Source organism: Neolamprologus brichardi, chromosome 7 (assembly GCF_056152115.1).
Source record: "Neolamprologus brichardi isolate AB-2024 chromosome 7, ASM5615211v1, whole genome shotgun sequence".
Classification (NCBI taxonomy): domain Eukaryota; kingdom Metazoa; phylum Chordata; class Actinopteri; order Cichliformes; family Cichlidae; genus Neolamprologus; species Neolamprologus brichardi.
The window spans coordinates 34,186,071-34,207,039 of NC_142110.1; the positions used below are offsets into that span (position 1 = coordinate 34,186,071).

The following is a 20,969-nucleotide window of genomic DNA, read 5'->3' on the forward strand; positions in this document are numbered from 1 at the left end:
AAGGAGTGGCATTATTTCCTGGTCAACCTTCTTGGTAGATTACGAATAAATATGCAACACAGACTAGGAAAAGGCAGCTGAGTAACAAATGTTGAACCTCTCCAGGAAACAGGATAAGATCATTAAGTCACAGCATGCCGTCTACTGCTTCAGTGCATGGGAAAAATTGCTCAGCTTGAGGGTTAGCGGGAAGGCATGCAGTGAAGAGGGCGGACAAAGGTAGTTTCATATTTACACTGATAACAGAGAGTCTGGTTTCACCTGACATACAAAAGCACAGAAGAGCCCCAGTGTGCTAGTTTAGGTCCAGAAATGATCAAGGACAAAGCAGACCGAGAGAACCCTCAGCCTCTCAGACCTGGAATAAACAACTATTTTATCCTGAAGTGGGTCAGGAGTTTGAATAAGACTACAAAAGGCTGTTTGATCTGCAATAATTGGTCGATATTTCCTACATACTCTATAAAAAAATTCTCATTTCTCACCTATACTGTACATTCCAGCAGAAGTATAAAGGCTTGGAAACTCCCCAGGCAGTGCCTGCGTGACAAGAGTTCACCGTTTAACATAATGCTACAGCACGATGTTTCAAACTATCCAATTTAAAAAAAAGAAAAACACTGTTCTCAACCTAATTTGAAGGCTAGATTTGACTATGGATGTTTCTGGCAGATTATCTTACTTGCCGAGTAGTCTAAAAGTCAGAACAGCCAAAAGTTAAATATTGTACAAGTATTTTGTGTGTATTTCAGAGCCATTTAAAACTGTAATAATAAATTTATCAGGTAGCCATTAATCAGTATGATGTGTGTTGTACATAACAGTGCACAAACAGTGCCAGATAAGCCTGCAGAGTGTAACTCCCTCCAGAGAGGGAGTCAAAGAAAGCAGGCAAAGGAAAGGCAGCAAGCGTTTAAATTACCCACTCCTCCAGGTAGTGATCAAAAATAACAATACTGGACTCTTTCAAAGCCCTGTAATTGAAATGAGTGCACTTTAAAGCATGGCTTCCTGCAGGTTACCAAATACACATCTGTACTTAATGTGGTTACACATTACTCTGATCACTATGCCATTTCATGCCGACAACGTTTGCATAACTGCAGTGTCCAAAGCAACACTTTTCCCCCCACTGGGCCGTGGGCCATAAGTTTTACCTGTTACGCAGGCACACGCGCACACGCATGCACATACACACAAACCCAAACTATACCTCAAATGTTTAAACTGTGACAACATATTTCTTCATGAAAAATCGTAGCTCGTTTTGAATTCGATGACAGCAACACGTCTTAAACAAGCTGAGACAGGGCAACGAAAGATTGGAAAAGTAAGTGGTACTACAAACACTTGTTTTAGTAAGACAATGCTACACCACGCACACTACATCTATTACAACAACTTGTCTTCATCGTAGATGAGGTGAACCGATTTACATCAATTTAAAATATTTGCCCCATCATAAAATGATAAATACAACAAAGACGACCCAGGACTGCTGAGCAGCTAAAACCCCGATAATATCAGACAAAAATGGGTCAACAGTTCTCTCCCAAAAGTCCAGGAGCTGGTCTCCTCAGTACCCAGATGTTTATATTCTGTTGTTAAAAAAGAAAGAAAGAAAGAAGATGTGGTAAACATTAACCTGTCACAGTTTTTTAAAAAATGTGTTGCTGCCAACAAACACAAAAAGCTCTAATAGTTTTCTTAACATGAAACATTTTCTCAGTTTAAACATTAATATGTTTAAATGTCTGAATAAAACACAGATTTATAGGATTTGTAGATTATTACTTTCCATTTTATTTGTATTTCACACAGCATCCCAACTTTTTTGGAAATGTGCTTGTATTTCTTTCTTATTATTTTTATACAGCTGCTTAGCTTATTCAGAAAAAATAATTTATTCCTTATTTATATTTTCTATTCATCTAAATATGCAGAATAATTAGCAAGTGACGATTAAAATGGATTTAGCACAACTTAAGACACACTTGTGCACAATGCAGATAACACTGCTAGAAGAAAAACGATGGTGAGAGTCTAGGCAGGCAGCTTGTTTCAGCTCTCTCTCTAAAACAAACTGGAGGTGGATGGGAACAGGTGAACAGATCATCCTAATTCACAATTTAGTTTGTTGATCAGGTGTTTGCAGCAGTGCTCTTTACTCTGCCTCTTTGCTGTACTAGATATTAAAAGGCGAGAGAAAAAATATTCTTGATATATCCCTGAAAACCTCTGAAGCTTTTTGTTAAAATCCTTCCATTTTCTTGACAAACCCCAGAAGTCACAGCCTCTTAACCGCAGTGCAACCCAGTAATCTGATACTACAGTTATACTGTCATTAAATCTTTAAACAATTAGTCCCTCTCCCTTTTCTGTCGTCTCCTATCTAATGCCTTTCGGTGAGAGATGTCAAATAGAGCCACCTGATCTTACAAGCTCTTACTCCCAACTGTAAGGGAATCCCCCGCAGCAGAACAGAGCTGCAAGACCGGGCAAAAATGTTGCAGGGCTGCTCCAGTGAGACTAAGATCAAAGCAATGCACAGTCTGTTATCACGGCATCTGATTACACCTTTATCAGGGAGTTTTCACTCACCTATGTAATGGGAAAGGTATTGCTGTCCGTCTCAAATTTGTTCTGTTTACCGCAGTTATGTCTGTGTGTGTGCATGCGTTTGAGTTTCCTCAACACGCCAATCCCTGCATATGTTTGCATGCACGTGTAAGAGGCTTATCCCTGAAAAAGTTACATCACAAAACTAGAAAACCTGTAATCTCTGCTCTGTAATCCTCGTCCCCAGGTTACCCACAAACTTTCCATCTATCACAACCTTAACAGACACTCTTCTGTGTTTTGGCTTCCAGAGCAACAAAAACGTTAACGATACTTGCACAACTGGCAGCTGGATTATCTTTGAATGGCATCTGGCAAAAATGAAATTAATCACTTTTATTTCATTGTGTTGAAAGCTGTATGAGGTTTTCTGTGGGATTTAAATGTGCAAACACAGCCTCTCTACTAGGGCTGGGCTATATCATACCGTTCACGGTAATACTGGTGTAATTTTGGGCAACGATAGGAAAAAGAAATATCGCGATAGAATATGGGTAAAACGCGCATGCGCAGTGCCTATGTTACGCACATGGCGGCGACGCAGAATGAGAAGAGCGAAAGTGGATCGTTGAATGAAACCAATGAACCAGAATTGGTTTGTAAAAATGCTGCAACTTCAGTGGTGGAACTGGTTTAGCTTTCGTCCGTCAGATACACAACAAAGCACTATTTTTGGTAGAACATGCTAGCGGGCCGTCGTTATTACCGTGTTGTTTGGAAAATACGGCACACTTAAAATCAATCCTTTGATTTTTCTGAAAATCGACAGTGCCCCTTATAATCCCGTGTGCCTTATGTATGAACTCTGGTTTTGTTTACTGACCTCGAAACGATTTTATGTCGTACACGGCGCTCGAAAATCTGTCAAATGTTTCAGTACGACTTTGCTAAGCTACGAAGCCGCACCACTTGATGGATTGTCGGAGCATTACGGCATCGTAGGCAGGCGCCTCGCGGAGTGATACGTACTGTGCTTCAACATAATATTACCATATTGTGTGTATAACCTCTTTTTAAGTTTTGTGGATATTATACATGGTTATGCTGAGGATATGTCGGCCAATTTCCACTGGAAATGCCTTTTGGTTAAACTGTCAGCAAGGAATTTGCACTGTTACATTTTTATATAACTTTAATGCACATAAAAAACAGCTGCTTGTTTAAGTGAAAATACATTGATGGGTTTTTTGCACTAATGAAGTTGTGGAGTTCTAAAGTATTTTGTCTAGTGTCAATTATATTGTCAGTCATATCGTTATCGCAAATTTTCAAATATATATATATATATATATATATATATATATATATATATATATATATATATATATATATATATATATATAATTTTTTTTTTTTTTTTTTTTTTGGTCATATCGCCCTGCTCTACTCTCTAACAGCTTAGGATGAGTTTTGATGGTATCTGTGTCAGCAGGGAGCTACATTTAACCATCCGCTATTCCCGCATGACAGCAGTGTCCTCAGTTGACCGGATCGGATTTTACAGCATGGCTTCAGATGCAAAGTCTGTCTCAAAGTTTTGTCTTGAAACAAGGTTTATCTTGAAACTAAAAACAGCACTTTAAGATGAAATGAAAATTTTTCTAACTTCATCATCTGGCTGCAATGAACCACAGACTAAACTTAAGAGATCCGACACGTCATCACACATCTGTAGTCATTACAGAGGGTTTTAATTAAAGTTGTCCTGCACTGTGTTTTTAATCCAGGTGCTTGGTTTAGGGCAGTGGTTCTGTGGCATGGACTTTTACATGGACCTTAAAACAATAATTCAAAACCAAAATTGTTTGTTTTTTTTAATGACAGGGAGATAAGAATTTTTTAAGTTTCTGAAACAGAGAAGAAAAAGCTCGAGAACCCTCTCTTTACACAAATATTGACTGGGCCCCAAACTTGAAGCATTACCTTTGATGGCGTGATTAGTCATTTAGTATCAGCCAACACCAGGAGTGACCTTTGGACCCTGTTCAACACCTCTTAAGGGACCATTGGAGTTAATCACACAAAGTCAGCTGACAGCCGTGGATGTGTTTGAGCTGCTGCTATAGTTACTTTATTTGCAGACACAACAGAGGCAGCTTTCTCAGTGGTCCCATTCAGAGGTTTTTGGTCGTTTCTAACTTTTTTCAGGGAAAGCTTAACACCTACTATTACTGAAAGCTAATACAGAACTGGGTATGGCTTGTGTTGTATCACTTGGGTGTGGTTAAACACTGACAAGAAAGAAGAAGAAATACATTTGAGCTACAAACCATCCTGCCATGAACACTTTTTCTCACATCCCTATAAATTATATAAATGCCTATCAACCATAGCTATATATAGATATTTGAAAGTGCCCATTGTTTTTAATGAAGGAAAGCAGAACATCTCTGTTCAAGTATCAAATGTCCTGATGTGAAGAAAGCAATGGAAAAGCAACAGGGTGAAAAATATTTTCCAAAGACGTGGTAATAATTACACCTTAAAGCATTTCCAGTCAACTCGTTACCTGAATAATATTTACACGCGGTAACATGGCTAATTTCTATATGCAAAACAAGCACATGGATAATTAGCTAATCATTTCATGATGATCATCATCATGAAAAATGCTGTCAATTAAATGGAAAAACCTGACTAACAAACCACAAGTGTCTCTGCTGATATGTCTGTTTGTCAACCATGACTGTCATGCAGTGCCATGCAGAGATGTTACCAGAGGGGATACTTAAGGTATCATTCGACATCTAAATTCTGAAAATGGAACAATACTTGTTTTTCTTCAGCACTGTAGGCAGCGTACAGAGGGAGTAAGGGGGCAGCATACTGTGACAAATATGCTAGTTTATTATTACATGCATAAGAAGAAGAAGTCACAAGGCAACAAAAACAGGAAAAACTAAACTTTGTTCCACAGGGTAAAATGTTTGTAACTTACATTAAATGTTGGTGATAACATAATGCCACAGAAACATTAGTAGACAACTCATCAACCATCCTAACAGTTTGTGTTTCATTTCATTTTGTGACTTATCAACCAAATATAAGGTTTTAAATAAATGATGTGCCAACATGTCAGTGTTTAAAGACAAACCTATAATACAGGAATTAAATAAGTTCATGTTAAATTAATATTAAATATTGCATCAAATGTAAAGGAGTTAATGTCTAAGTACGTGGGATGATAATCTTGGACAGCTACCTAGGGATGGGTACCGGTATCCGGTGCCATCTGACATAAACGGTAGTAACCAGACCGAAAAGCAGCGCACATTTCGGTGCTTTATTTCGGTGCTTTTTTTTCCTGAGCTGTGATACACTTTAGATTCTAGCCAATCATTTTACCTTTGCAAGGATAGTAGGCGGGCCCAGGTAGGTATGTTCTTTTAGAGCAGTTACAGATTAAAAATGCCCAAGACGAAGTGGTCAAAGTCTGGCTGTACTTCACAGCAAAAGATGCAAACTCAGCAGCCTGCAACAAGTGCTTTAAGCTGATACTGTGCAAAGGAGGTAACACCTCGAATCTGATGAAACACCTGGCGACGCATAGTGGTTTTTTTTTAAGCCGAAAAATGCGCCGTATTTGATAGCTTGCTGCAAAACCTCACACCGAGCACATCTACTGCGGGTGTGGTGCCTGTTATCGGACCCGGAGTTAGCAACATCCCCCAAGAACCCGAAGAGGAGAGTCCTGGCTCCTAGCCCTGCCAGTGTAGCAGAAATGATGAAGGATGATGATGCAGCAGCAGCCGTTCTTCTCTGGGTGAGTAGCTTAATGTTGTTGTGTGTAATTTACGTTGAGTAGGCTAACCACGTTATTAAATAAATGCATGTAAGGTGAACTAGCAAACATCATCATAGCTACATGCGGCTGTCTTCTTGTTTGATGGCAGATACTCCCTTCACCCTGGCCAAAAAGGCTAAAATGACCAAAGAAAAAGTGGGAAACAGCTAAACATGAGAGGTTTTTGGACAAAGTTTGTGTTTTTTTCCCCCCATTGATTAAGCACTGCTTCCAGCCCAGAGTGATACCATAAATCCCCTATAGCTGCAGAAAAGGCTAACATTGATATCTTTTTACAAAAAAAAAAAGCTGAACATGAGAGGTTTTTGGACCAATTTTGTGTTCTTCATTCTTTAAGCACCGTTTAAGCACTGTTTCAAAAGTACCGGTTTGGTACTGGTATCGGATAAAACCTAAACGATACCAATCCCTACAGCTACCTATATAGCACTTTTTAAACTCTATTTGAGCACTCAAAGCACTCTCTTACCACAAATGTTATTCACACACATATTCATATAAGCACTTTATTTTTTTTAACCCACTCTGTTCACACAGAGTTCAGTATCTTGCCCAAGGATTCTTCAGCATGCACAATAGAGGAGCCATGTCCACCTCGTATTCATTGATATAAAATTGGGTATTGAGAAACATGTAATTCTGTGGCTAAGTTTCTACTAATACAATGGCAGGTCTGTGCTGAATCCCCGCACTTCAGTTTTACAGCACTTCTCATGCCTTGTTCTCTTGTTTTAAACCACTGATATGGTGGCAGATCATTTATGATGTAATCAGTTTCTGAAGCACAACCAAAGATTTCCCAACTTTTTAGATTAGATCAACTTTATTCATCCAATGTCAATTAAACATTTACCGATGGCAGTTACAAATAACCATTGGTGACAAAAGCTAAATATGTTGCAATCTCATCTTAAAGATAAAGTGGCTACCATCAGAAACAAAGGATACCTCTGGATTACATATGACCCAGATTCAAATACATCAGGTGGTGACCCACACAAACAAAGACTTGAATGTCCACTAGCAACCAACTTTCACCTACAAAGCGATGGGCTGAGAGTGGGTATATTATTAAGGTTAATCTCATTAAGTGAAAATTTGCTCTCAAACCTTTTGGGTTCTTGCACCAGATTAATGCACATCTTGAAAATCTGCAAATTTAGGATACAAAAATATGTATGTTCTGCTTTCTTTTAAATATTATATTAATATACTATTTAAATCTGCTGTTGGCAGAAACAACTGTTTAATGTGGTCTGGAAAAAGATGCATGACAGTGACTCATATGCAGCATAAAATCCAGTCCTTTACAGTCACATCACATAAGATCTTACCGCTAACTACAGACCGCTAAAACTAAAAATCAACTTCTTACCTAACAGCTACTAACTACTCTAGCTTTAGCTTCTTTGCTATCCTGCACTAATCCACATTTTTTTCCACTTCACTTCTGCTCTTTTCAGCTTTTTTTCTTACTGCACAGCACAGGAAGTGGGGCGGCTTTTTAAACATGGGAAGAAGGGAAGTGATCAGGAGTGGGTTTGATGCTTATCAGTGGGTATGACACAGCTGTGGGGCTAGACAGCATGCTGGTTATGGAGGTCAAAATATGTTATAATTACCACAGCTAAGTCTCAGGGCAAAGGGAGCAGCTGGTGCCAAGACCCCCAGCCGGGAGCTCTATTTCTATGGGCACAGTAGTCTGGCTGATGAAGTGTGTCTCAATGCCACCGGCTCACACTGAAGGGCAGCACTCTGAGTCATGAGTCATTCTCTGAGTGATCATGTGTCACGTTATCCGTTTCAGAAAAAAAGAAACCAAAGTTACTGTCAGATGTATTAACAATCTTGCTTTTCTTCAGAGATAAGAGTCATAAAGCATGTGGAAATGTTACAGCTGCCCAGCAACACAAAGAACTCTAGAGAAAACCTGCTTTACAGAGGTAACTGACTAAGAAGAAAACTACTGGAAACAACGAGCAATCTGTCATCCTCAACACTTGGCTTGAACTCGAGAAAACGTACAACCGCTGCAACCAATGAATCCAATCCAACTTTATTTATTGAGCACTTTAAAAACAACATGGTTGACCAAAGTACTTTCCAGTAAAAAATTGTGATAAAAGTTAGAAACTATGCATTAAACAGACAAAGAAAGTTAAATAACAATAAAATAAATAAATAATAATGACTACCAGCTAACTCTGGTACTATTCCTAAAATGCCTTGGAAAAAAGGTGTGTTTTTAAAAATGATTGAAAAATCTCAAGTGTTGGTGCCAACCTAATATGGAGGGGCTGCTTATTCCATAATTTGAGGGCCACAACAGTGAACAGCATAATGAAAACAAACAAACCAACAAAAAAATTTCATAATTTGCAAAAAACAACTATTCTGGTTCAGATTCTAATAAATCCATCGCCCTGAGAAACAATAATACCTTTTCAGACTGTAGAGTAGAGGCATCAACATGAGGCAAGTCAGAAGACTCAGGCCGAGTCACGGGTGTCATTATGTACCAGCGCTGACGATAGCTGTCATATTTAAAAATGATAAGTTAACTGCATTAAAATTGCACATAAAATCATAACTAATCCAGTGCCAGCATGGTTAGGGTTACAGACTCTAAATTTCATTCAGCCCTTTCATTTTTCAGAGACTACTCTGCTAAAGCACTAGGGCTGTTCAATATAACGATATATATCGGATGACGATATAAAAACGTCTATGGTTGCATTTTACGCTATCGTTTGTTTCGTGGTGTCACAAAATAAACTGTTTACGGCAATATTTTTTCATGGTTTTGATGGTCACTGTAGTGGCTATATTAATTTCTTAAAGTTCTCTCTTTCTCTTATATTTAATATAACCACACTACAGACAGACAAGCGCCTTTTTTATGCGTTGTGGTTAGCAACAACAACGGTAAAACCCTCGCGTGTCTGCTTGTTTATTTTCCACATAAACCTTTCACAATAAAGCTCAAGATCCTGTTGAGACTTTTCAAAATAAACTGAATCACGTGAAAGGTGCAGAGTATTTACGGATGGGAAGCAAAAAAAGAGCCGCCAGGTGCTAAAAAATATACCTTACTCAAACGTTAGAACAGGCTTTTCCCCGCAGCACGCCGCGTAATAAATACTCACAAAGAAAACGGCGGCCGTTACAACTTATGTCTAAAAATATATAGTTTCATGCATCTGTTAAAACACTCGACTCCAGGTACACGATGCCCAGCTGGAAACACTTCCCGCAAGTCGAGCTGCCCGAGATTCACAGAATTTACAGAAAATGTTACATTTTTGTGATTTATATCGTTATCGGACGATAGATGTCTTAATATCGGGATATGAGATTTTGGTCATATCGCACAGCCCTATAAAGCAAGATGCTCGCTAAAAGCTTTCACCTTTCTTCTGCTGCTGCTTCTCTTCCAATCCAGTAAACCAGACTGAGTCACTCACACAGGTGCAGGTAGACTGGTGTTATTATGCAGACTGCTGAGGAATTATTGTAATTACCGCTTTGTTTTCTTGATGGAGCCTGATGGAGTCACTGTAGTCTGATGCATTTTTGGAAGTGAAACAGAGTGAAAAATTCATAGTGCCTTTTATTGCATGGAGTTTAAGATATAAGAGTTTACCTGCGTCACCTGATCTTTCACTGAAATCAAAAACCTAGTGAAGACTCTGTGACTCCTTCACGCCTCATGGCTTTTCTTTCCCTTAAATTTTCTTAATAAATTCACAGCCAAACGGTTTGATGCTCTATGTACAAGTGAAGACACACCCAGGATGGAACAAACATGGCTGTAAAACCGAAAGCAATGCCAGAAAAAAAAAAAAAAAAGCAGAATTAATCATCTAAGTGTGAGATCGAATGAGTGAAGGAGTGGAACATTTGCTGGCTGTGCAAAAAAGCAGCAGAAATTGCAAACAAAAAAAAAGTCACCATGTGATCAACAAAACCACAGTTCTTACAAACAGGATAAAACATGAGTGTGCTTGTGTGTGTTCTTGTGGGCCGTCCATGTGGCGTGCTTTGTTTACACAAAGCCAATGGTTTGTATTACCGCAGATGATGGTTGGGTTACAGTGAATGTTTGCTCTTCTGCTTTGTTGGAAGCTAAGCTAACATCCACTAATGTCATCTGAGAAACAAAAGAACGACACAATTTTACATCTGATTGCTCTCAAGATACGGTGACTTCTGTGAAATGACTAACTTCCTGATTCACAGTTTCTGTTCATTCTTGCTGTCATGAAACTTTACATTTTATTTTCCAGTGTTTGATTGAGTCCCACATGAGATAAGATGTACATGAAACACAGCAACATTTCATAAACCATGCTGCCAAGATCTATAACTTACTCTCTGTTCTCAGACTCAACAACAGAATATACAGTGTACTTTAGTTTGAAATACAAGATTAAATAAATACATAAATAAATATCATACAACAATCGCACCAGCAATTGTGAACGTGTGCTGTTGTAAATACTAAAAAGTAACTTTACAATTTTCAACAGGCTTTATAAAATGAGATCCGGTCATTCAGAAACCAGGCTTTACTTCAAACAACAAAGACTGTCCCTTTCCTTTAATATCCCAGGCCCTGCTTTACAGAAGCCAAGGTCAATCCTGTCCAAAAAAACAGTGACCTTGGAATTAGCCTGGGAAGGAAATGAGACCTGACAGCTGTAGGTATTTTCCCATCAGAACAATATGGACTAACACCACCCTGTTCCCAGGTCTTCCCGTAACGGGGAGATAATGAAAAACAGCACTGGCCTCTCAACCAATCCTAAAAGCCCAAACAAGCTTGAGCCAACGTGACATGATGGTCTAAAGATAAAGGTCTCTTTTCCAGTCTCCTTTCAGAAGTACATGACAAAAGTAGTGGTGGTTTGCTGGCTTTGAGCTGCCATCACTCTTCCATTGGCTAATACACAAAGAGAGAATCTATGCCCTGCGTGATCACTGTGACATTTAAATGACACTTAAATGTCTGCAATCATCATCATAACATAATTATTGGGGATGTAGGTCGGTGTTTTTTTAACTTTCTCTAGTATGTTCCACTTCAGCAGCTGGAGATGGTCACCCAAGGGTTGAGCATTAAACACCCTGAACTTCTGAGATGGGAGCCTCAAAACAATCGCGGTCTGACTCGAACTAACTGCAGTCACACTCGGGCAGATTGATGAAGGTCTGCCAGAAAATGTAGTCTCATTCAATGTAGCAATAGGGGGCTCAACTCCTCTGGTTGCCACCTGGCTGAACTTTGGTCATATCCCTGTATGAACCAAGGCTGCTCAATTTCTGTTTCAAATCTTTGAGGTTCTAGATGGACTCTGACGGCCCACTGACTCAGTTTTAATGCTGTCTTAAAGCAGCAAAGTCATTTTGAAGATGGCAGCTGACTGTGAGTGGTCACAAACCGGGTCCCTGTTTTCAAAATAACCACGATGACACCTCAAGTTCACAATAATTTTGGTTGTGATGCCATCGTGTTCCTTAATGCATTAGACCCCACCGTTTTTAAATAAATCATTAACAACTAAAAAATGATCAAAGCTAAATTTTAGTGAAATAACAATCAGTATGACAAATTCTATCTCATATTTCTCAAATACATTCACGTGGTAGCTTCATACCCTTTCAAATTCAATAGGTAGGTTTCAACTGGGCAGGAGTGTCAAGTTCAACATTATGTGTAAATAATGTGTACAAGCGGCTATTTCATGCATTTCCATCCACACATTCATGATTCTGCTATTACAACTGTCTACCTGAGCATCCTAATCAATAGAAACACTGTCTAATGGTTTCCATCATCAATAATTGAGTGAGGCTAAGAATTTGGCCTCAGCAATATCCAGCACTCTAGAAAGCTTGTATTTGTCTATTATTACCCCTCAGGGTTATTTCACATCACTGCTTGGTAACAGTACACACAAGATTCACAGTGCAATTTCAGTTTAAGTCTTACAAATGGCTCACAAGGGTCATACAGTGCCAGCATCTACTGGATGTATGTAATGGATAGTATGAGCAGTTTATTGGCCCAGAAAACATAAAATCAAAACTTTATTGATATAATGCACACAGCATAAATACAGGCCACACAATCCAGCTCTGACAAACAAGCCTGCTGTTTTTCTAGAGCAAAATTTCTCAGGAAGGATTCTTCCTTGAATGGGCATTGTTGATGTTTGAGGCAGGAAACAGCAGTGGTCATGAGCACTGAAGTGAAGAGAAAATCAACAGATGACTGAAGAGAAGCAATATCATAGTGTTTTCAACTGCCACATTAGTACACAAACAACAGAGGCCAAATATTTGACTCATTTGCTTAGTTTAGCAATGAGGATAAAAACTTTTCAAGTAAAGAAGGTTTGCTGTTTTCTTGTTTGGGTCCTTGTGTATATTTTTATTTGGGTGAAACTGTCAGAAGAAAAGGCCCCAGGAGTAAAGCCAATCTTAATCTGCACCATTACTGCAATTACATGTAACGCATGTGGAAATGGGGGAAACTATCATCCACATCAGACATCCTTAATCAGACAAGTGCAGATAATGGATTAAACAGAGAACAGAATCTGAGCGACCAGACGACACAAGATTTACAGTAATGAAGCCAAATGGCTCAGTTCTATTCTCTCCTCGGGAACGATACCCAAAACAGGAAATTGTCACCCCCAAACAAACCACACACTTCAGCTTAATTCAAGTCATCTGACTGATGCAATCATCAGCAGGCTCTATCGAGAGGGCATGATGTCACTGGACACATAATGCAGACTCAGCATTTACAGTACATTAGCAGGGCTCGCTGAAAGCCCAAGATGGAGAAGAGAGTCTCCTCAGCTGGAGCACTTTTGCTAAGAGATCAGTGGAGGAGCCAGTTTAAAGGGCTTAAGTAAGATATAAAAAAAAAAGCTCCTGAAACATCCCATGCTACAAACAGATATTTAAACTTCATCTGGTCACAGCAGATCGTACACATTTTTTTATTTTGCTGTGAAAAAAATGAAAATGAAGATGTTGGAAAAAGTAAATGAATTTTTCTGAGTGCAACTGAAAGCACACTGTGGACTCGCACTTTGCTAAGAAAACTACAGGGAGATGAAACCGGATTGACAGACCACCACATCAAACACCTGTCTACATGCTCTTCTTAGCACCGAGGACTCTTATTGAGCTTTTCGCTTGCCTCGGAGAAACTCTCCTACTGTCTGCATGCTTCAAGGACAGCCTACATCCAGCCAGCAGAGCAGGGTTTAATTTGGGGAACGACAGCCGGTGTCAGATAGAGACGAGCTGCCGCTCTTACAACTTACAGTGTAACAAAGCTCAACGGGAGCTTTTGACCTCTGCTACAAACCCATCTGCTTGAGGTCATCCTGTGCATTATGGGAAATTAATCTTACTATGTCAGGTGTCAGGGTTGACTGTGGAATGAACAGAAAGACAGGAGGCTGACCTGGAGGTGGTAGTTGAAGATGCTAAGATTTTCACTGGGAGTGAGCAGAAGGGAAAGGATTAGAAATGACTACATCAGAACGACTGCTCAGGCTGAGCAGAGGTAAGACTGGGATAGCGTAGACATGTGGGGAGGAGTAATAGTGAATATGGTGGACAAAGGATGATGAATATGGAGCTGCCAGGCAGGAAGAAAAGGGAAAGACCACAGAGAAGATGCAGGGATGTAGTGAAGGAGGGATAGTATGACAGAGGATGCAAGGAGTAGGGTGAGATGGAGGCAGGTGGAGCAGCCAAAAGAAGAAGAAGAAGGTGCACAACATGCAGAAAATGTGGCCAAATAACTTTACAAGAATTTAAATTGATTTCAATTTAATTTCACTGGATTTGTCTAGGATCTCATACCCGATGCACTTTTGCCTTTCCTGTGCTGTCCTCGTGGATGCTGTACAAAGGAAAACGGGTCCGATGCACTCTTTGCACCTAAAGGCGTCCCATGGTGAGGGGAGATCAGGTTACCCTTGCTAGAAAGACTTTCCAGTCAAAATTTTAAAAAAAAGGAAAAGAAAAAAAGGCCACCTCACCAAGGCTCAAGTCCCTGCCAGAAAACCATGGTTTCCTCACTTCCTCCATCTCTCCCCATCTTTTACAGGTAATATTAATTTGAATAACATTTAGGTTAAGCAGCTGCATTATGTTTGTGGAGTTAATGAATAATCGAGATTATACTGATCATAGTGATGGATAAACTTATGAATTTTTGCTATTTGCAATTCAAATGTTCGGCCTGTAGTGCTATTTGCTCTCCCTCCTTGTTTTGGTGTGACTTTCCGAGTTCTAGCCTGCAGACACGCGAGGCTCCGCACATCAAACCAGTGTAGATCAGTGGATAAACTGCACTGCAGGCTATTTAAACTTTGTAAAATACAAGACGCAAGGGGACATATTCCCAGAGTCTCACCTTTACTGTCCCTGTCAATTAACATACCACTGTGCAGGGACACCCACTGTAAAAAGAGCTTTCAGTCAAGATGATGACTGCCCTTCCTTATCGGGGAAGATTACCCTCGAGGATCTCTTTACACACAATGGATTCTTTGTGTCGTCCCATGGAAAGTCCAGGAGCTGCTTCCCACTTAGCCCACTTTATTCCCATTATTAACAGTTTCTTCAAGTTTGTCTAAATTAATAAACATTTCCAAATCGTTTCTATTTGACGCTTGTATACTGAAAATGCTCCCAGATGACTAACACCTGATGTTCTGCCTTTTTTTTTGTGGGGGGGGATATTTCTGTCAATTTCGAGGGTTCTTCAAAAACAAAACAATACAAGGAAGCAACATGTTGCAACAAGCAGGATGTGTGCTACCAAACAGCTGAGCTGGCACAGACAACAACAGCCGCGGTGGCTGCTGGTGTCGTGTGGGAAACGCTCGGTCCACTCCCAGAGCAGCGGCACAAAATCCCCAATACATGTCCGACGCAACCGCACAGTGTGGTGCCTTGAACAGGCGAGAAAGAAAAGCCACAGCGCGGTGCTCTGCTCTCCCCCACGTCCATCATCACCGAGGAAAAGTTTATGTACACCAAGCCTCCATGCGCGCCTCGCTGAGCCGGACTGAGAGAGGCACGCTAGGAGGAAGAAACGCTCCTCTCTGTGTCTTCTGGGTTTCGCTGACGGACAGCTTACCTTTGAAATGCAGCGACTCGGTGGTTCGTATCTTCACCGTCCCGCTTATAGACTCCCCCGGACCGTAAACCACCTTGTTGTTGGTAAAAGTAATATCAAATTCCTGAAGCTTTCCCATGGCTCTGCTCCTCACTACTCCGCTACTTCCTCAGCTCTGCGTGTCTCTGATGCTGCGCTCTCACCTGCTGCCGCGAGCTCCCTCCTCCTCCTCCCCACCTTCCTCACTCGCACGCCTGTGACGTCACGTTGACCTTTGATAACAGATGTGCTCATGTGTGGTTTAAGAGAAGATGATTGTTTGATATTGTAAATAAATGACCAGACTTTTTTTTTTTTTTTTTTTTTATAATATCAACTATAGACAATAAAGCAGGAACCTTCAGGGCTGTGAAGTGCCAATAACTGCACTTCCTTTACTGGCCACTAGAGGCTACAAATGTGAGTCAATTTCTACAGACACCCATGTAAAATAAATGCCCAACTTTACAGCATTACAAAGCATGTTTTTAGCACTGTGTTTTGACTATTGCCCCCTGCTAAGAATTGTACAGTGAGCAAATTCATTTATAACTCATGAATTAGGTCACTGGAGCAAGTTGATGTGTCTGCTAGGCCACCTCCACTATCTCGCATCACTGAGCTGGACCTCTTGACCATGTATGAGCTGTTGGTGTCTTTTGGAGGATTTAAAACACTTTTTTGGGTCAAATATTCTTGGACACAGATCATCCAGGTAGTTTCTCCTCTGGTTTTCTTGCCTCAAAGTTGTATTTTTTATTTTTGAATAGTATTAATTAGTATGGTTGTGCTTGTGCGTCATTCACAAGGGCAAGAATGGTGAGAATAAATGGATGTCACAAAACAGCCACAAGCATTCATATTCATTACAGGCATGATAGTTGGGTGAGGCATGATAGTTCCCATTGAATATCCAACACTGTCTTTGTTTGAGTTATCATTCCTAATTAAATGTAACACTGGTATTAACCCCCAATCTATCTGCTTTTTAACTAAATCTTAATTTTTATTTATTTTAAAGTTTACTTATTTATATCTGTGTTCACCCATATCCACCCAATTTATGTTCCCAAACTAATTATTTATTTATTTATATAAGGTCTACTAATTAAAAATGTGTTAAAGCATCAGTATATTGCCTTTGGTTAATTAGTGACAAAATTAAAGAAATGCCGTTTTTTGCAGGTAAATGATGATGCAGTGTAGATTTGTGTTTTCTCTTTAAATCTTGACACTTCCACAATGAATAAAAGTATAGTATCATTATTGTAAACAGTATTTTGTAGGTGAAAAATCTGAGGAAATGTTGCAAACAAAACATTAAAAAATCTGTTTTGTTTTTTGTTCTTTGTTTTTAAATTGTCTTTGTTTTGTTTTGTTGTCTCCCTGAATGACCCTTTAGGAATTTAACAACACTTACAAGTGTTTTATCCTGCTGGATAAAAATGAAAATTACCACTTGTGCAAATGACATTCTACCTGCTGGGTTGTTTAAAAATGCTCTCTCTGCCATTGGCCCCTCTATTGTAGAGATATGCAATGCCTCTCTTTTAACGGGTGTGGCCCCTAGGTTCTGTAAGCATGGTGTTGTTGAGCCGATATTAAAAAAGAGCAGTTTGGATCCAACTCAGCTTAAGAATTAAAGGCCTATCTCTGTTATGTGAAGGCTGTGTGCACGCAGGGGTGGTGATATGAAGGACCCAAAATGCAGACTCACGGAAATCAAAGGTGAACTTAAATACAGCTTTAATGCTGAACTCCAAAAAAGTAACAAAACTGAGCCTCCAAGGTAAACTTTACACAGACAGAACACACAGCAAAATAAGGGTAGATCGCGACAATGACAAACTGAAACACAGGGCTTAAATACATAGAGGGAGCAATCAGGGAATGGACAACAGGAGGGAAACACAGCTGGGGCAAATCAGAACTGACGAGACAAGGAAGTGTAAACTGAACACACTGAGATAAGACAGAGACCTTCAAAGTAAAACAGGAAACACATAACACAGACTGAACAAAAGACACACACTCACATGCAGGCACTACAACAGAGGGAACAGAGATGTGGGACCAGGGCAGACACAGACAAAGACTGGACACGGGGATATAGCAGACAGGGGAGACAGCAACTAAGGATTACACAGAGACAAACCATAAGACATGACTCTAACGAAAACCCAAAGACTAGAAATTATAAATAATATAATAAACTCAAAAACCCTGGGTCAACGACCCAGGCATCCTAACAATCTCTAAGCTCCCATTATTGTCGAAAATTCTGGAAAAAGTAGTTGCAGATCAGCTTACCGCTTTCTTAGAAAAACATGAAATTTATGACAAATTTCAGTCGGGTTTCCGTAAAAGTCACTCAACAAAAACCACATTACTTAAAGTCTCTAGTGACATTATGATGTCATCTGACTCCAGAGCATCCTCAGTCATGGTTTTGTTGGACTTGACATCTGCCTTTGACACCATTGACCATACCATTCTGATTAACAGGCTCCGGGACGTAGTCGGTGTGTCCGGTCTCGCTTTGAAGTGGTTTCAGTCATACCTCTCCAACAGATCTTTTAGTGTTTTTGCAAATCAGTTTATGTCACATTCTAAGGATCTGACTTGTGGGGTACCGCAGGGTTCAGGTCTGGGTCCTATTCTTTTTCTTTTGTACATGTTACTGTAGTCCAGCCTATTCTGGAAAAAAAAGAATCTTGATTGTTATGATCTTTTGAACTATAGTCCAATCTCTAAGCTTCCGTTTCTGTCCAAGATCCTGGAGCGACTAGTTCTTTCTCAGCTTCAGGTGTATTTAGACGCGAACAACATTGCAAAGAAATTTCAGTCTGCCTTTAAGCCACGGCACAGCACTGAAACGGCCTTGCTTAGAGTTCTCAATGACCTTCTTGTATGCACTGATTCTGGACGCTCTGTGGTCCTGGTTTTATTGGACCTTTCCTCTGCTTTTGATATGGTCGATCATAACATTCTTCTACTAAGACTTGAGCATACTGTGGGTGAGAGGCACTGCCCTTAACTGGTTTAAATCTTATCTCGCTGACAGGTCTTTTTCGGTTAATTTGGGCAACTTCTCATCTTCCTCGGTACCTGTACGCTGTGGTGTGCCTCAAGGATCTGTATTAGGCCCTATTCTCTTCTCACTATATCTGCTCGCTCTTGGAGCAATTTTTGAGAAGTATAATATTGCCTTTCATTGCTATGCTGATGATATACAGATTTATTTTGAGATTACTGACGATCTTGCTATGTCTTTTCACTATTTTCGTGAATGCATGCGTGAGGTTAAAGATTGGTTCAAGAGTAATTCTCTTGTCCTGAACGAAAAGAAAACGGAGATCGTGGTGTTCAATAGTAAAATCCCCCAAGACCAATTATGTGCTGCTCTGATGCCTTTTGCTAGCTCCCCTTCTGATTATGCCAGTAATTTGGGCATATTACTGGATAGCTCGTTTAAATTTGACAAGCAAGTGCCTGCCGTAGTGAGGTCTAGTTTTAATCAGCTGCGCCTCATTTCTAAGGCTAAGCGCTATATTCCGCACAATGATCTGGAAAAACTTATTCACGCATTCGTGACTTCCAGGTTGGACTACTGCAACTCTCTTTACATTGGCCTTTCCTCCTCCCTTCTCCTTATATTGCAGACTGTCCAGAATGCAGCGGCACGCCTTTTGACAGGTAGCAGGAAATTTTCCTCCATCACTCCTGTTCTTGCTGGCTTCCACTGGCTGCCAGTTAAATACCGTATTCAATTTAAAATACTAGTTTTCACATACAAAATTATCAATAATTTGGCACCGAGCTACCTCAATGAGCTTCTTAGGTTACACACTCCTGTCAGAGCACTTAGATCTGCTACCCAACTTCTTCTGGAGCAACCTTGTTCTCGGCTGAAGTCTCGAGGTGACCGTGTGTTTGCTGTAGCTGCCCCAGTCTTATGGAACAATCTTCCTGTTGCTATCCGGGCGTCTGGCTCTATGCCACTGTTTAAATCACGGCTGAAGACTTATTTATTTAATCTTGCTTTCCCACCTAGTTAACATTTGGTGTGCGTTGCTACATTTTTATCCGTTATGCTTGTGAACTACTTTTATATATTATGATTGTCAAGGTTTTATACGTGCCAGGTCCTTTCTCTTTTCCCTCCCATCTCCTTTTTCCTATTTTATTTTTTGTCAAGCACCTTGGTATACCCTTGGTTTTTTATTGTGCTTTATAAATAAAGTTTATTATTATTATGTTACCTCAAGGACTTATAATCAGGCAGTTCCCTGAGGTGTCTTATCACTTCTATACTGATGATATTCTGCTCTATTGCTCTTTTAAGCCGATGGAAGTCCATAAACTGTCCTCTTTAATTAAATGTTTAGCTTCCACAGAACAGTGGCTCGGGAACAACTATTTACAGTTGAACTCTGAGAAGTCAGAAACATTAATTATTGCCCCCGACAACCAGATATCTCTAATCAAACAGCACCTTGGTTCTCTTGGCTCATCTGTTCACCCGAGCCTCAGGTGTGATCTTTGATTCTGCCATGTCCCTAGAACAACACTCTCGCCAGTCAATTAGGAATGACCTTTTTCAGTTAAGAAACATCTCCAAACTGCGAACTTTGCTGTCTAAATCTGAGTTAGGAATCGTTATTCATGCTTTTATTTAATCTCGCTTAGATTATTGTAACAGTCTTTATCTTTGTTTAAGCAAAAGGAATCTTGACCAGTCAGTCCAGAATGCTGCTGCAAGGCTTTTAACTAAGACACGAAAAAGAGAGCACATTACACCAGTGTTACGTTCATTACACTGGCTTCCAGTACATTTGAGAATTCATTTTAAAATCTTGGTACTGACTTTTAAAGCTTTGAATTGTGATGCCCCTGCCTACATTTCTGATCTTTTAGAACCCCACGCTCCCTCTCACAGCCTGAGATCTTCTAATCAAAGGCTGTTGGTAGTCCCACAAACTTGTTTTAAGACTAGAGGAGATAGATCTTTTAGAGCGGTGGCCCCCAGGTTGTGGAATGCTCTCCCTCCATTTTTACGTTGCCTTGATTGTATTTATTCTTTTAAAAAGCAGCTTAAGACTCTTAAGGCTTTTAATTAGATTTGTGCTGTATGTTTGATTATTGATGTATTTTATGTATTTCTGTTTTATATTACTGTGAAGCACTTTGTGGTTTTTATCCTGTGAAAGGTGCTATATAAATAAATTGATTTGATTTGTTGTTGTTGTGTGAACCATCTTCTAGAGATAACTGTTAGAATACCTCTATGAATGAAAGAAAGCTGAAAATGTCTGTATGGTACTTTCCAGAAAGGAGGTTGCATCACAGTGT

The 20,969-nt window shown here is 39.8% G+C and overlaps 1 protein-coding gene across 1 annotated transcript in view; it reads right to left on the reverse strand.

Moving 5' to 3' along the window:
- arrdc1b (arrestin domain containing 1b) overlaps positions 1–15,788 on the reverse strand; it is a 43,039-nt gene extending 27,251 nt beyond the window's left edge. The window contains exon 1 of the mRNA XM_006803522.2: positions 15,600–15,788. Within this exon, the coding sequence (XP_006803585.2) occupies positions 15,600–15,717 (118 nt within the window). The 5' untranslated portion in view covers positions 15,718–15,788. The remainder of the gene's footprint in view (positions 1–15,599) is intronic.
- Positions 15,789–20,969: the final 5,181 nt, after the last annotated feature.